The sequence below is a fragment of the Athene noctua genome, chromosome 2, assembly GCF_965140245.1.
Source record: "Athene noctua chromosome 2, bAthNoc1.hap1.1, whole genome shotgun sequence".
NCBI lineage: Eukaryota > Metazoa > Chordata > Aves > Strigiformes > Strigidae > Athene > Athene noctua.
The window spans coordinates 157,668,818-157,685,170 of record NC_134038.1 but is presented as its reverse complement, the minus strand read 5'-3'; the positions used below and the strand labels follow the sequence as shown (position 1 = coordinate 157,685,170).

Sequence of the window (16,353 nt, the reverse complement as noted above, 5' to 3'; positions counted from 1 at the left end):
TCACACTCCGGGTGTCTCTGGATGGCTCTGGGACTGCTCTGTATGGACTGGGACACACTGGGGGTGGTGTGGGGCTGCTCCATATGGTCTGGGCCGTACTGGGGGTGGGTGTGGGGCTGCTCCATACATACTGGGCCATACTGGGGGTGACTGGGCTTTGCCAACACCATGCCATGTGCCTGGCATGGGCCATCCTCACCCCTGTGCTCCCCCTCACCTGTTCCTTTATTTTACATTTCAATGCCAGGCCTGCAGACATGGCTCTCAACCTTCCCCCTGGCCTGTAGCCAGCCCCGCTCTCATCAAAGCTTGCCGGTTCTGCCCTGCTGCGTCAGCAGGTGCCCCTGCTCCCTGGCACTGCATGGCACAGCACAGCACGGCATGGCACGGCTGCTGGGGGGGGGTGCACCAGGGTGGGGATTTCTCACGCAGCAGCTGAGGGTTGGCATCTCAAAGGGCTGTTGTTGCAGCTGTCTGCGAAATTTCCCTTCTCTCTGGCAGAAAAATTCAGGGAAAAAAAGCCTTTTCTGTGTTTTCCGCATTTCTGGCGGCAGCGCAGCTCCAGCTCCCCCAGGCGCAGCCCCATGCTCATGGCAACCCCCCGCCACTGAGGGCAAAGGGTCAGCGGGATGTGACACAGGGGGGCCAAATCCTCCCTCCCCCACCCTGACAAGGTGACAGAATACCGGGAGCATTAGCAAGATGTCTGTGCCGGCCCTGGCAGCCTCCTGCAGGGCTGTGGGACATGCTGGTGTCCCCGTGTCACCGTGGCCTGTGCCAGCAGGTCCGTGGGCCGCAGCCTGCAGAGAGTCACTCGCAGCTCCCTTGGGCCGGGAAAATCCTTCTCCCAGCACCTCCTGCGCTGTGCTGAGGGGGTGTTCACAGCTTCCCCATCTGTCAGGCTCCTCTCTGGCTTCTCGCCACCCCCAGGGGGGGATTTTGCGGTGGTCCCGGTGCCCGGAGGAGCGCTGCCAGCTCCTGGCTCTGCTGGCTTGGGGCCGCGGGCACCAGGATCCTCCACCCACAGCTCTCCGGGAGAACCCCCTTGGCCCAGGGCTCTGCCCCAGCCCCAGACCCCCCTCCAGCCACGCTGCTGGGGCTCCCCAAAAGGCTGGTGGTGGCGGGGCTGTACCAGGTGGGGGTGAGGAGTGCAGAGTACAGCAAAAAGGGGTACCTGTCCATGTCACCACCCAAATGAGGATGGTGAACCACTGGTGCAGGCTGCTGGTCCTGGTACCTCCAGCCCTTCACTCAGCTGGGAGAGGTGGGAGTGGCTGCAGCAGGGAGCTGCTCAGGGCGAAGGAGGGATGAGTTTGTCCCGGGGAGGGGGTTGGCCGAGCCTGGCCGCTGCTCCCCCCCAGGGACTGGAGTCCAGCTGCACGGCGAGCTCCTGAGAGCACCAGCCCTGAGGCTGGCACGGGGAACAGCTCTTGCTGTCCCCATGCCGCGAGTGACCCAGCAGCTTCAATTCTATTTCCACCAACCTTCGATTTATGATTTCAGGGCTTAGTTTAGTTAGTGCCTGGACTGTCGGGACAGTGCCCGGACTGTCAGGACAGGGGACAGCACGAGCTGAGAGGTTGTGAGGACGGTGCATCTGCTGGCAGCACAGCTCTGGGCGCCGTGTCACCGGAGATCCCTGAAGAGCACGGCCTGCTCCGTCCTGGTCAAACCTGTGAAATGCGGCACATTTCGGCTCCCTGCTCCTTTGGGCAAACATGGCAGGGTTTTTTTGCCTTCTGTGCAGCATTCCTCACCTCCCCAGGGCCACTGGGCTCATTAATTTCCTTCTCATTACAGGCTCCGAGTGTCTCCTGGGCAACATTTTTAGACGTTTGACCTATATGCAGAAGATGATTTATTTTCCCCAAATGGTAGTGTCCCTCCTTGGGCAGCCATGCGGCTCCCAGGACTGTTCCCTCAGCTCCGTCTGGGGATGGACATGGCCCTTTTTGCCCTGGTCCGGGGGGGGTCTGCTGGGGAGGGGAAATGGAGGCCAGGGGACACTGGGTTCTGAGCTGAGGGGTGGGGGATGTGGTGGGTGCTGCGGCAGGGGACGGTCACCACAGGGGAGGCCCTGTGCCAGGGCAGGGAGATCTGCAGGAGCAGGCAGGGTCCTGCTCAGCACCAGGGCAGGGAATGGGGGGGTCACAGCACTGGGGTGCCAGGGCTGTGCTGCACCTGGCACTGTGGGGCTGGTGGAGTGGAACCCCTGACCCGCAGCAGGGCCCCCCTCGTTGTGGGACAAACATCGATGCCAGGGCTGGGGGTGTGGGCAGGGAGGGTTGCCAGGGAGGGGGGGGCAGCAGGCTGGGGCTGTGCCCCAGTGTGACCCTTCCTGAGCACCCAGCAGGACCAGCAGCTGTCTGTGGGTGGGGATGCACCCCCAGCACCCCGGCACTGCTGTCCCCCCAGCATGGGGCTGCCCCGCAGCCCTGGCACCTTGATAACAAGCTCCAGTGGGAACCCAGTGCCCCCCCCAGCACCAGTGCATCCCCAGCACCCCAACACCTCATGCACCACCTCCCCTGGCACCCCCTGCACCCCCTAGCATCCCCAGCACCCCAATACCTCATGCACACCCTCCCCTGGTACTGACACGCGGAAACAAACTCTACAACTTTGAGAGAGTTATAAAGCAGGTATGTTTATTCCGGCTGGGGTGAAAGGGATTTCTCCACAAAGCTGCCCACCGCAAGTAGCCAAATATTTATTACACCAAAGTATACATACTCATTAGGAAAGGCCGGGTTATTACAATTAGTTCGGGGAATAGGTGTGATTATTATAATTATTGAAGGGGAGAAGTACGTGGTCTTCTTCACGTCTTTCCAGGGCATGCGCTGTGAAGCAAAGTCCAGGTGTCTTCTTCCTAAATCGGCGGGATCATCCTCTCTAGACAGCATCTCTGAGTCCTTTTGTTCAGGTTTCAGCTTGCCTAAGTGCCCATTAAGGGCTTTGAATCCGCTATCAGTGAGCTGTCTTTTTAATTCATACCCCCGGGCTACCTGCTACTTTATTATCACAGCCAATCCCCGAACTATCTGGGTGAGCTACACTGAATCCACACAACAGTCTGGGCAAGCAGGATTCTCGGGCAACGTTCAGAAATCATCATGTGTTGTTGTAAGTAAATAATCTGCAAGGAAAGTGGGCAGTTCTCTGGATCCCTACTCCCACCGCCCCCGCACCTCCGAGCATCCCCACCACCCCATGCACCCCTTCCCCCGGCACCCCGCCTCCCCCGAGCTTTCCCGGTGCCCCAGCACCCCCCGCTCCTGTGGCCCTCAGGACCGGCCCCTCCGCCGCCTGTTCCCGGCCGGGCCGCCCCCCGCCCCGACGGCGCCTCCTCCCCGCGTCGGGCGGCGGCTCCGGGGGAAGATGGCTGCGGGCTCCGCGCCGCGGGTAGAGCCGGGCCGGGCCGGGCCGGGGGGAGGCGGGAGCGGGGCTGGGGCCGGGGGGGAGGCCGGGGGGGGGCTACCGGGGAGCGGGCCCTGGGGCAGCCGCCGTCCCGGCCCTTTGTTGGGCCCCGCTCGGCGGGGACGCGGCTCAGCGCCCCGCCTTTGTCCGCCCCGGCCACCACCCTCGCCGCCCCCCCCGCCGGCCCCGCAGCCCCTGCCCGGTGCTGAGCCGGGCTGGCTCCGGCTGTTTTCCAGGAGCCGGTGGCCTTTGAGGACGTGGCCGTTTACTTCTCGGCAGAGGAGTGGAGGGTGCTGGCGGGGTGGCAGAAGGGGCTCTACAAGGAGGTGATGATGGAGAACTACCAGCTGATCGCCTCTCTGGGTAAGGGCCCCCCCTGTCCCGGTCCCATCCCGGTCCCGTCCCATCCCATCCCAACCCCATCCCTGGGACCTGTCCCCATCCCCAACTCATACCCATCCAATCCCATCCCATCCCATCCCATCGCATCCCTGCCCCATCCTATCGCATCCCTGTCCCATTCCATCCCTGTCCCATCCTGTCCCGTCCCATCCTCATCCCGTCCCATTCCGTTCCATCCCGTCCTTTCCCCACCCCACCCCAGGGACCTATCTCAGGGCCAGGGGGATGTTGTGTGCCCCAACATCCAGCCACCCCCTGACCCTCCCTCTACTCCTGGGCCCATCTCGGGGGGCTGCTATTAAACAGTCCCTCCCTGAGCCAGGACCACAGGAAGAAGCTGGAGCCTGACAGGGACGGAGCAGGGGAGATGGTGGTGGCTGGGAGGATGAGGTTTGGCAGGGACATGGCAGAGGGGTGCCCATGGAGGCTGCAGGGGTGTCTGGCTGCTTCATGGGGGGCTACAGAGTGGAGGGGAATTCCCCCCCACTCCCACTGGGGACGTCGGAGTGTTACGGCCGTGGTGGCAGGGTCTCTGTGGCACTTGCCAGTGAAGAGCTTCCCTTTTTTCCCTGGAGCAGGCTCGGCTGGCCCCAAGCCGGAGGTCGTCCTGAAGCTGGAGCAAGGAGAAGAGCCGCTTTTGGGGGACCCCCGGACTGTGCCCATCACAGGGAGCCCGCAAGCCCCCAGCACAGGTGAGTGTGGTGAGGCTGAGGCGAGGGCTGGCTGCTCTGTCAGCCCAGAGCCAAGCCAAGCCCTTGCCAGCAAGGAGCCGGTGTGCTGGGCAGCAGGCATGGGGCAGGATCCGGGCAGAGGCCGCGGTCAGGGATGGGCGCACATGGTGAGTGCCTGGTGAGGCCATGGTGCCAGTGCTGCGGCTGGGGGCGGGGGGTGAAGCTCCTGTGTGCCTCGGTTCCCCATTTGTGAATGGGTACAGTGTTATTCACTCCCCTCCCAGGGGGGGCTGAGAGCAGAAGGGTGGGGGGGTGGGGGGTGAGGGCAACATCCAGGGGATGAGGGCAGCAGGACTCTGCCCTGGCGCCCAACCAGGGACATCTCTTGCAGCGGTGTCCCCTGGGTGCCGGCTCTCCAGCTGTGCTGCTGGCACCGGCTCGAAGAGGAAGGAGCTCTCCCTGGCTGACCGAGTGAAGCTGCTGCAGGCGCTGGAGTCACCCTCTGCCTCCCTGGCCAGTGTGGCCAAGCTCTTCGGCATCTCCAAGAGCCAGGCAGGCAGGATCGGCCGTCGCCGGGAGCAGATCCTGGCCGACTGGCGCACCAATGCCAACCCGCTGCGCAAGCGCAAGCGGGAGGGCAAAGGCGGCGAGGTAGAGGATGTGCTTTTTGCTTGGTTCCAGCAGGCGCTGGCCCGTGCCGAGCGCCTCTCGGGGCCCATCCTGAAGGCCAAGGCTCAGGAGCTGGCCCAGAGCTTGGGCCGGGACTTCGAGGCCACTGACGGCTGGTTGTGTCGCTGGAAGACCCGCCACAACATCGTCTTCAAGAGGTACCAGGGAGAGAAGGTGGATGCAGATGTTGGCAGCGCCCAGAGCTGGCTGAGCGAGGTGCTGCCCGGTCTCCTCACTGGCTACCACGCCCATGATGTCTTCAGCGCGGAGGAGACGGGGCTGCTGTACCGTGGCTACCCAGAGAGGGCGCAGGCCCCCGGGGATCTGCGACGGCTGGACGGCACGAAGGCCAGGGACCGTGTCTCTGTCCTCTGCTGTGCCAACCACACCGGCACGGAGAAGCGGCAGTTGCTGGTTGTGGGCAGGAGCCGGCAGCTGCGCTGCCTCCCCAAGGACCTGCGGGCACTGCCGGTTACCTACACCAGCTCGGGCAATGCCTGGGTGACGGCGCGCATCTTCCAGGAGTGGATCCTGCGGTGGGACCAGGAGCTTCGCCACCATTGCCGCAGGGTCGTGCTCTTCGTGGGCCGCAGCAGTGCCCACCCCCCCGAGCTGAGCACCAAGCTGCACAACATCAGGCTGGTTTTCTTCCCCGCCGACGCCTCCAGTGTCGCCCAGCCCATGGATTTGGGCATCATCCCCAACCTGAAGGGCCACTACCGGGCGCTGGTGCTGGCCCGGGCAGCGCAGGACCCGGCGCTGGCCCGGGCAGGGCGTGTAGCTGAGATCGCCGGCCAGGTGACGCTGCTGGATGCCATCTACCTCCTGCACAAGGCCTGGAGATCGGTGCAGCCAGCCACAGTGCGGAGCTGCTTCCGGAAAGCTGGCTTCCACCTGGTGCCGCTGGAGCAGCGGGAGGCCGACTCGGCGCCACTGGCAGATGTGCCACGGCCGCCCTTCATCACCGAGCGGGACTTCCTGGCCTTCGTCGGCATGGACGCGGCAGAGCCAGCTGTGGGCGACACGGCGGGCAAGGATTGCTTGCGGGGACAACGGGGCTGCTGGGACACAGGGGCTGCCAGTGAGGAGGAGGAGGAGGAGGAAGAGGAGGAGGAGGGGGAGCTGGAGGCTGGGAGCCAGGTCACAGCCACCAAGGCGCTGGCTGGGCTGTCAGCAGCCATGAAGTGGTGCCAGTTCCACGGGCTGGTTTACCACTGGGAGCGGCTGCTGGAGACCGAGAGCACACTGCGGATGGCTGTCATGGCTGAGGCCGCCCAGGCCGCGCTCCCGGCACACGCCGGCTACGTGCCCGGCATGCTGCTGTAGGTGGGAGGTCGACGTGTGCTGGGGCCTTGCGGAGAGTAGGAAGGATGGATCCTGTGGCACCTCCCGGGGGGCAGCAGCACCTTGCTGCATCCCCCTCGCCCTGTCCGGGGCTGCAGGGGTTGGGTCTGAGGGTGGTGGGGGAGGTGGAGGGGCTGCCAGGAGCAGAGATAGGGGCCACCCCAGTTTTTGCTGACCCAGAGATGTCCACAGGCAGAGTTGGGGTGAAGCTGGGCTCTGCTCCCATGAAGCTGAGGTGACTCCGAGTTGGGGGGCTCCATGGGGGCCTGGCCCGGCGTGGCAGCCCCCGGTCCCTGCAGCTCTCAGCCCCTCTCCCGCTGCAGCCCCGGGGAGGGGACAGTCCTGTCCTGTGCCACCCCCCACCCCAGGGCATGCGCCAGGGCCCCAGCCCCCCAAAACTTTTGTGGTGCAGGTGAGCTCCCCATCTGTTCCCAGCCTGAGAGATTCCCAGAGTGGTGCTCCGTGGTGCAGGGGGACAGTGGAGGTCTGTCCCCAGTGGCCTCCATCCCCAGCGGGGGGGATTGGCCAAAACTCACAGGGGGTGAGAGGTGATTCTGCTCCAGTCTTTGCCTTAAACACCTAAAAAAGCCTGGCCCTGCTGTATTACCTCAGGTGCCCCCCACCCCGGGGTGCCACACCTCTTGCCACAGACTGTGGGGTGCCAGAATGCAGGCTGTGCCATGCAGCTGGGGCATCTGCGGGGCCCTGGGAGGTTTTTGGGTTTCCTGTAAAACGGGCTGTCGTGTTTGTTATAGTTGAATTAAAATTACTAGAGTCCGAAATAAATTCACTAAATATTTATTAAGGTAGGAAAGCAAAACAGCGCGCTGGGCAGCCCGGCAGTCGCAGCTCTACCCAAGGCTCCCAAATTCCGACAAGTAACACAGCCTTTTTATCCTCCTGGAGGTCGGTTTTGCCTCTTAGCTTCTTTTGTTATTATAACTTCTTTAAGGCTGGCTAGCTTCAAGGTCCCTTTGTCGGTTGGAGCAAATAGTTGGGCTTTCAGTCACATAACAATGGGGGTTGTACATTTGTTAACAGGGAGCTGTGAAGTTGTAAATTACAAAACTAATCTCTTTTTACACTAAGGTCTAAACTAAACAAAGTTCAGAAGTTGTCATGGTAACATAAGATTGCAGTTTAACAGTTGCCTTGAGACAGTACATCTTGCAACCTCTTGGTTAAGTGTTTTTTTCCTTGCCGGACATCTGTTGCAGCAAGATCATTCCTTTTGTTAAAAAAACCCACATTTGATCTGCAAATTACCCTTGATTACTAATCACAATTCCTCCCCTTTTCTTACTTGTAGGTGATTTGCTGATCAAACCTAGACAATACTCACAGGCTGCAACTAATTCAGGATTTTCATCTGGTATGATTTTCATCTCCAGTTCAGATTGCTTCATCACCATTAGTTGTACTTTTTCCAACCTGCTATTAACAAAAGTTACAAATTTATTGATGATACAAGGTCCAAAGGTCAAAGCTAATAATAACATTATGAGGGGTCCTGCCAAAGTAGAAATTAAAGTAGTCAGCCAAGGTGGCCAATGAAACCAAGATTCATACCAGGAGGATTGAGCCTCCCGTTCTTTTTTTCTCTTCTCTAATCCGTCTCTTAATTTTGCTAACGAGTCTATTACCACTCCAGTATGGTCAGCATAAAAGCAACATTCCTCACCGAGGGCAGCACATAATCCTCCTTGTTGCAAGAACAAGACATCCAATCCCCTTCAGTTTTGTAAAACTACTTCCGACAATGAGGTCAGTGATTTCTCTAAGTAAGAAATGGATTTTTCTACTCGGGCCAAATCTTCATCTACTGCAGTTCTTAGAGATGTTAGACTCTGTTGTTGTTGCACCAAGGAGGTTATGCCAGTGGTGGTCCCAGCGATCCCTAGACCAAGTAGAGTAGCTATAGTAATTGCAGATATTTGCTCTCTTTTGTTGGTCTTATGTCCTAAATTGTTCCAATGTAAATACATAGTTTCTTCCTCATGTAAGAGGATTAGGTTCCACTGTAACCTGTATACAAAATTCTGAGACAATTTTCTTGAGAACAGTCGTGGACACACACGATGTTAATCCAGTTATGGAAAAGGCCCACCATGCCCTGGGACTAGGTAAAATCCATTTAGTATTGGGTGCAAAGTTTTGGGTCTGGTTGGTACATAGAGTTCCTCTCTCGTTTGTTACCTCTCCTATACACCAACCACTCCCTCTAACTTGTTGGAGAGTAATCCCCACCTTCCGTTCTTTCCAATTACATCTGAAGGGATTGTCCTCAGTAGATGTATTAAAAGGAGATGACACAGCTATTCCTTCATAAAAAGGAGGCTCTATGTCATAACATAACCAACAAGAAATGGTAAAATTTGGATTTGTTGCATTTAAAGCTTGATAGGTGGTCTGCATTACAGCCCATAAGGGTTCATCATCTTTGGGTATTTTTGTCACTTCATTTATAGAGTTTAGGTATGTCTCTGGGGTGACTGAGGCAGTGGAGTTTCTTACTTATGGCTTCTTCTTTTTCCCTTTTTGTTTTGTGATGAACTGATTGGGCCCTACCGCTTGTGGCATTTTTAGTTCATGTTTTTGAATGAATATTAATCCTCTATCTATTCCAGGTCCAGGATTCCAGTATCTCATTCCCCAAGTGCGTCCTCTTAGCCATGAAGGATCTTCTGGCTTTAAAATCGTTAGATCTACTTTATCACACTTGCTGGGTTTGGCCTCTACAGTTCCCCCAAGAGAGTCCACCTGAGGAGGTGGTCCACAACCATCAGGCCCCCATCTCAACTGTAAAAACCTATCTTGGGTACTTGGTGTCCATGCTGATGCAAGGGTCTCACAACCCCAATATGCACAATAACAATGATTTGGAAAATTACAGTAACTTTTTCCTGGGTTTGAGTTTGGACAAAAGTAGTGAGCCCACTGGTTAAGACATAGTTGTGTGGGCGCTAAATCACAGAGATATACTAAGAAACTTAGAGCACCGGCCGTAACATTAGTTTTCAGTATAACAGGACCTTTCCATTGACCTAAGGTCCGATTGAAGGGTTGATGTTAATTTTCTAAAGTCGTGGTAATTAATATCATTATCAGGATAAGGATAACAGCTTTCATTTCCCCACTGTTAGTACCTCTCTGCCTTTCCTCGTCTACTCTTTTGCAGAGAGCAATGGGTTATCAATATCTTCTTGGCAGCAGCAGGTAGTCTTCAGGGGAATTGTTGCTGTTATTCCGTCAATAATTTCCAAGGCCCAAAGAGTTAGTTATTCCTCAGATATATTTCCACCTGTTTGGTTGTTGTACCCGTTTCCAGGCAAATCTTATAGTACTCTGTCCTAAAATTCTATACCAGTCTGTTTCATATACTTCCCAAAGTGCAGGTATTGACAGTTCCCATCCACAAAATAATTTACAAATTTCTGCTTGAGCCCGATGTTCCCTGGTAGGTGTCAAATTACTGCGACATTTCATACAATAAGGTTGTCTCTTAATTGAAATACAAGACCACTTTTTATCACAATTTAAACATTGACAAACAACCCAGCATAAGTGTCCGGAAGTAGGGTGTTTTAAACAGGGTATTCCACAGATGTCTCCTATACAGGGTGATTTGGGTATATCTTTCTCAGAGCAAAAGGGAAAAATCTGAGGAGTTTCTGTCAGTTTGTATAATCCAGCCCCCTCTTGTGGCAGTAGAAACACTCTCAGGATTCTCTGGGCCCTTCCTCGCAGACCAGAAATCCTACACGATGCGTCCATCCGTAGGTGAGGCATCGTACATCGCTGCAAGCAGGTCCAGCCTCTAAATCAACAGGCCAAAATAACTGGCAATTTTCTCTGAGCGGGAACATCTGATTTCATCCTCCTGTTGGGTTCCACCCAGAGCCTGGCCAGCACTCCAGGGGGAAAACCAAGGGAGTTTCTAATAAGGTTAACCACTTGAGCTTTTAATTCTTAATATTGCTAAACAAAGAAAGTTGAATACACACATTCTTATAGCCTTTCATCCTTACTAATAACTACATTTCATCTAAACTACATCTTTCACTAATGACTAGTAAGCCTATATATTTCATTAAGGAGTTGCAATTACTGTTAGCATTTTCTCTTAAAAGAATTGGCAACTGTAGTGTAGTTTGTTCTGTTGCAGTAGCAAACGTTACCCAGACATTCTGCTTAAATGATCAGTCGAAGAGATTGCAAACTGTCGGCACAGGGGCACTCACAGCACCCACAGCTGGATCCTGAGTGCTGGCTGCCTCTCACCCTCAGGTGTGGTTGCACACACCTTGCCTGTGACCATTGAGATGAGACCTGTGGAGACACAAGCATAACCTCTTCCCCAGGTTATTAAAGATAGTATGTAGTCCTTCCCAGTTACCCCTTTCTAGGTTTTTGTTAACGCTTGAGCCTTGCTCTGGACTTCTTGTTGATCTGGTATCTGTGATGAGAAATGACACAATATTGGTGGCACCTGTGAGACAGGGGAAATGTTAAAAAGGTTCATGACATATAATGCCTTATTTAGCCTTTTGTGAGGTGTAGATTGATACTGTGCATCTCCCCTTTTTTGTTGTTGTAACAGACAGTTTAGCTTGCCACGTATACGCTCCACCGTGGCCAATGTCCAGTCAGTGAGTGGGGAATGCCAGTCAGATCACTGTAGGGCAGGATGCAAACAGTGCTCCAGAAAAGGTGTTAACAGGCACATGGACATATTTTAACATTTCAAATGCAGCTGAGTGACAACAGATTGCTATCATTAGAGGAGGTGAGTCCCCAAGGGTCGACACCACTTCACTGTTGAAGAGATGGAGTCTTTCTGGTATTCAGGGCAAGTTGCAATGATGTCTTTAGCCTGATACCTTGATAAAGAAACCCTGGTTTTGTATTGCCCTGGCATTCTGGTGAAAAAAAAATGCATGTGTTTTCCATCCCACTGAAACAGCAGAGCATATGGCTGACCTGGAGCCCAGACCTCTCCCCTTTTTTGTTTTTGCAAAAGTGCTTTCAAGGTTTGGTGTGTTCTTTCTGTGATGGCTTGTCCTGTGGGGGAATGCAGTATACCTGTGATGCTTGTCTGTTTGAGATGGTGTTAGCTATGTGGTGGAGATCTTGTCTTGCTTTCTCTGTAAGTCTCTGTAAGTACTCTGGGTGATGCCAGTGAAGGATCTTTTCATAAAATATCAAACAAGCTATGCAGATCATCATCAGTTAGGCCCACAATGGCTGTAAGCAATTTATGGTTCCTAACAGTTTCTGTAAATCTTTTAAAGTGTTAATATCAGTTTTAAGTTTAAACTGTCGAAGGACAATAGTCTGTTCTCAAATTCTTAAGCCCAGGTACTGCCTGGTGATGATATATGTACCTTTTGAAGTGGGATTCGCAACACCATTTGAGACAGTGAGTCTTTGGTTAAAGCAAGAGCCTTTTCCACGATCTCCTGTGTTTCTGCTGCCATAAGGATATGTAACAGCTTGGGGGACCTGGTGGGATTTTTATGTCTTATGGTAAAATAACGCAGTGGTATTGTTTTGCAGGTTCACTAATATTAGTAGTGGGAATAGAATGGGTAATTTTAGGTGCATTGTTCAGATGCAAGGGAATGATAAAAGAAATCAATCCTTTAGATCAATTACTACAAGATGCCAGTTTTGGATAATCATTGTTGGAGGTTCATTCATGGTTGTAAAGTATTTTTATCATCCACGGTATTATTAATGTGTCGGAGATCATGTAAAAGTCACTATTTACCACTTTTCTTTAAAATAAGAAACTTAACTGTCCCTGAATTAAATCATTAAAGTGGCAAGGGCCACTGACGCAGTCACACAGGTGATTCTGTTTTCGAGGTTAGTGTCAGGGCGGGTTGTGCTACAGTGGTGATTAAGACAAATTTGATCCAATTTGAGTTCCCCCCATACAGTCATGACCCCAAAATGTAATAGGGGTTTCCAATATAAATGGATGAATATTTGCTACCCAGTTTTCTGGGCCCCTTACATGAATGAGATCCTTGCTTTGAATTGCTACAGCATGACACCAACCCTGAAAAGCATTTGAGGTACCAGAGCTAACAGCCAGTCTGCTCACAGATATTATGGTTACATCTGCACCAGTATCTAAAATGCCTGTCAGCTCAACAGATTTCTTTTAGCTTTAATGAGAGTACATTTTACCAGAAGTCAACCTTGTGTCACTGTCTGAGTCCAAAAATATTTAAGGGGTGCCTGCTGATCCAAATCCTAAGTCATCACGGCTTCTTGGCATAGTATTAGGGGGAGCTGCCATAAAATTAACAAGCTGAACAATTTTTGACTTTTTTGTTACTGAACACAGTGGTACAGACCATAATTTTGATTTTTCTCTTCATAACCAGCATCTACGACCCCTGGTAAAACAAACAACCCCTGTAAGGTTGCAGATGATCTTTTGACAATATTTCCATTAGGCAGATGGTACAGAGATGCACTCTCCCCGCAGAGCATGCACCTAAATTCAAGACAACAGTTAACATAGAATTACTGCCTCCTGCTAGAGGAGATATTTCACTTGAGACACTTAAAACCCTGAGCCCGAACAAAGCGCAGCACTGATGCCTCAGCGGGCGGGCATTAGGACCCTGGCCTTTCCTGGTCTCACACACGCAAAACAATCACACAACCACACAAAGGAGCCCCTTACACTTATTACTCACACAACATAAAATGACAAATATTATAAATACGAAAATTCCATTAAGAACATATAAAGCTATTGCGGATCCAAAAATAGGTCAATATAAATCCTTTCTTATTTGTTTTCCTCCCCATACTTCCATACAATAATGGATCATTATCTCCCTGGACTTCCCCTTTCGAGAAGGGGAGGTGTCCCAATATTGAATCATTAGGCCTAGCGGGCTATCTTGAGGTATATTGGGGAGCCCACCCCCACCCCGCTTCTCCTGCATGAAACCAGAAGCTTTACTCTTCTTCTGGCCCATCTTCCGAGAGTGCCTTCTTTCACACAAAATTCACTCGCTTCCCTCCATTCGTGGCCCACGCCCTCGCGGACAATGGGAATTGCACTATAAGGAGGTCCACGCTCGCTTCGCCCGGTGAACTAAGTCCAGTGGATGTCTGACATCTCAGTCACTCGCACCCTGGGTACCCAATCCCCGACCGAACGGAACCGCAATATACTTACTCGCTTCCGAGTCTTCATCCCGCTCTTTGTGCACAAAAATTATGGGGAACTGCAGTATCTCCTCTCTCTTTTCTTTTTGCTTCCCTATCTTAGTTAGGAAAATCCAGGTGAGCTAAGTCGGAATCTCCTCCGGGACCATCTGAAGATGGGGTGCCTTCCCAGAGTTGAAATCCGAGTCGGCTGTCTGGATCCGAGTCACGACCCCAAAGTTGTTATAGTTGAATTAAAATTACTACAGTCCGAAATAAATTCACTAAATATTTATTAAGGTAGGAAAGCAAAATGGCGTGCTGGGCAGCCGGGGAGTTGCAGCTCTACCCAAGGCTCGCAAATTCCGACAAGTAACACAGCCTTTTTATCCTCCTGGAGGTTGGTTTCGACATCTTCGGCACGCCTCTTATCTTATTTTGTTATTATAACTTCTTTAAGGCTGGCTAGCTTCAAGGTCCCTTTGTCAGTTGGAGCAAATAGTTGGGCTTTCAGTCACATAACAATGGGGGTTGTACATTTGTTAACAGGGAGCTGTGAAGTTGTAAATTACAAAACTAATCTCTTTTTACACTAAGGTCTAAACTAAACAAAGACAAAAGTTCAGAAGTTGTCATGGTAACATAAGATTGCAGTTTAACAGTTGCCTTGAGACAGTACATCTTGCAACCTCTTGGTTAAGTCCTTTTTTCCTTGCCGGACAGGACGTTCTCAGATCTGTTGCAGCAAGATCATTCCTTTTGTTAAAAAAACCCACATTTGATCTGCAAATTACCCTTGATTACTTATCACAGTGTTTGTCCTGATAATGCAGGATTTTCTGTGTTTACCGCCCCCCCCCCCGGCAGTAAAGGAGGTGCCTGGTGGATGCCCTGTGGTCCCGTACTGTTCTGGGCTGGCAGCCTGACCCCGCGGGACCGGGACTTCCCCACTGGTGCGGGGCCATGTGGGGCCATGGACATGCCACCCAGGGACAGCGCAGTCCCGGCTGGGGGTGGCAGCTGTAGGTCCTGGAACACCCCGAGTTCCCAAGGGGGTGTGTGTGCACCCATGGCTGCAGGTGCAGGGGGTGCCGGGCTCTGACCCTCTCCCTGCTGACTGCGGCACTGGGGCCCTGTCCGTGTCTGGGGGCACAGGTGCCAGAGGCTGCGGGCTCGCCCCAGTGTGCCACAGCTCACCCTAATGTCCTGCAGGCTCACCCCAGGGTGCCACAGGCTCACTCCAATATGCTGTAGGTTCACCCCGGTGGCCCGGGGCGGGGCTGTGGCTTCTCACCCCTTCCCGCCTCACACAGCCACCCCTTGCTGCAGCAACTCCCAGCCCCAGTGCCGGGAACGCACCAGCTGGGGTCCCCCCACCCCAGGGATACCCCTTCCCAGCATTTGGGGTCCCCCCACCCCAGGGACACTCCTTCCCAGCAGTCCTGCCCCGGGGGGCTTGGATTCCTGAGGGGTCGTGCTTGCAAGAGCCACATCCCCCCAACCCCCCCCAACCTCCCAAGGGCCACTGGGTGCAGGGGTGAGTGTGGGATGAGCTGGGGGGCACCAGCTGCCTCCCCCAGCACCGGGGCCATTCTTTCTCACCAGAGTCTGTCCCTGCGCTATTGGGACGGTGCAGGGGGGAGCATAGGGGGGCCGTGGCATGCCGCAGGCAGGGTTCGGCTTGCTCAGGGCTGACAGAGTCCCACTGTGGCCCCTCAGAGCCCCACTGTGCCGCCTCACCCCCTCGGCTCGTGAGCAGGCAGAGGCCTGCCCGCAGCATCCGGCACCGGCAGCACAAGGAGCCGAGGCCCCGAGCAGGACCGGCTTCCTGCGGCGCTGGAGGCCGAGACCCTCAGGGAAGGGGCAGATGAGTAAAGGAGCTTCTCCGGGGTGATGGCGTTGGAGAAGGACCACCTCACGGCCTCATTAGCAGCCAGCAGTTGTCATCCTCAGGGAATTATCCCGCTCCCGGCGCTGGCACGCTCCAGTGTGGTGACACTGGTACAGCGGGAAATGTTCCTGCCAGTGCCTGAGCCGCGCCACGTCCGTGGCACAGAGAAACTGGGATGGGCTGCGGCCAAAATCAGCCCTGGCATCCTGGGGACGCTCTTGCGGTGAGACTGGCCCACGGGAGGGGGTGGGCAGCCCCCTGTGGGGCTGCTGTGGCTCGCTGGAGCTGTGAGGAGGGGGGGGCGGGGGGCGGCCAAACGTAGGCACCTGTGCTGAAGCTCTCAGGGCTCAGCTGGGAAGGACAGACACAGTGAGGGGAACCCCCCCAGGTGGGAGAGACCGGAGGAGTCTCCCGGCTGGAGTGGGAGCAAAGCCACCTCCCGGCTCTCAGCCGGAGCACCGACCTTTTCCCCCCCACCAAAGGTTGGGCCCTCGCTTCGGGGTGCCACAGGCCGGTGGTTCTCCCATGACACACTGGTGGGTGCTCGTTCCCACCCAGGACACACTGGTGGGTGCTCGTTCCCAGCACAACGTGCCTGGCACAGATCCTGGCTGCCAACGCGCTGGGCAGGCGCTCTCGGGGGTCCCTCCAGCATTTCCCGCAGATTTGGGGTGTGCCCACGCTCGGAGCCCTGGCACATGAAGTTACCCCCTGGCTCCTCCCCAGGGGGCTCGCAGCGAAGCACCCACGGGGATGGAGCTCGGTCTGACGCCGGTGACACGA

General features: G+C 54.7%; 1 protein-coding gene across 1 annotated transcript in view; it reads left to right on the top strand.

The window, feature by feature from the left end:
• Positions 1-3,367: 3,367 nt before the first annotated feature.
• The window catches only part of LOC141956714 (uncharacterized), a 34,144-nt gene continuing 21,158 nt past the window's right edge, over positions 3,368-16,353 (top strand). The window contains exons 1-5 of the mRNA XM_074897517.1: positions 3,368-3,405; positions 3,657-3,783; positions 4,398-4,514; positions 4,885-6,484; positions 11,107-11,155. Coding sequence (XP_074753618.1) covers positions 3,382-3,405; positions 3,657-3,783; positions 4,398-4,514; positions 4,885-6,484; positions 11,107-11,155 — 1,917 coding nt within the window. The 5' untranslated portion in view covers positions 3,368-3,381. The remainder of the gene's footprint in view (positions 3,406-3,656; positions 3,784-4,397; positions 4,515-4,884; positions 6,485-11,106; positions 11,156-16,353) is intronic.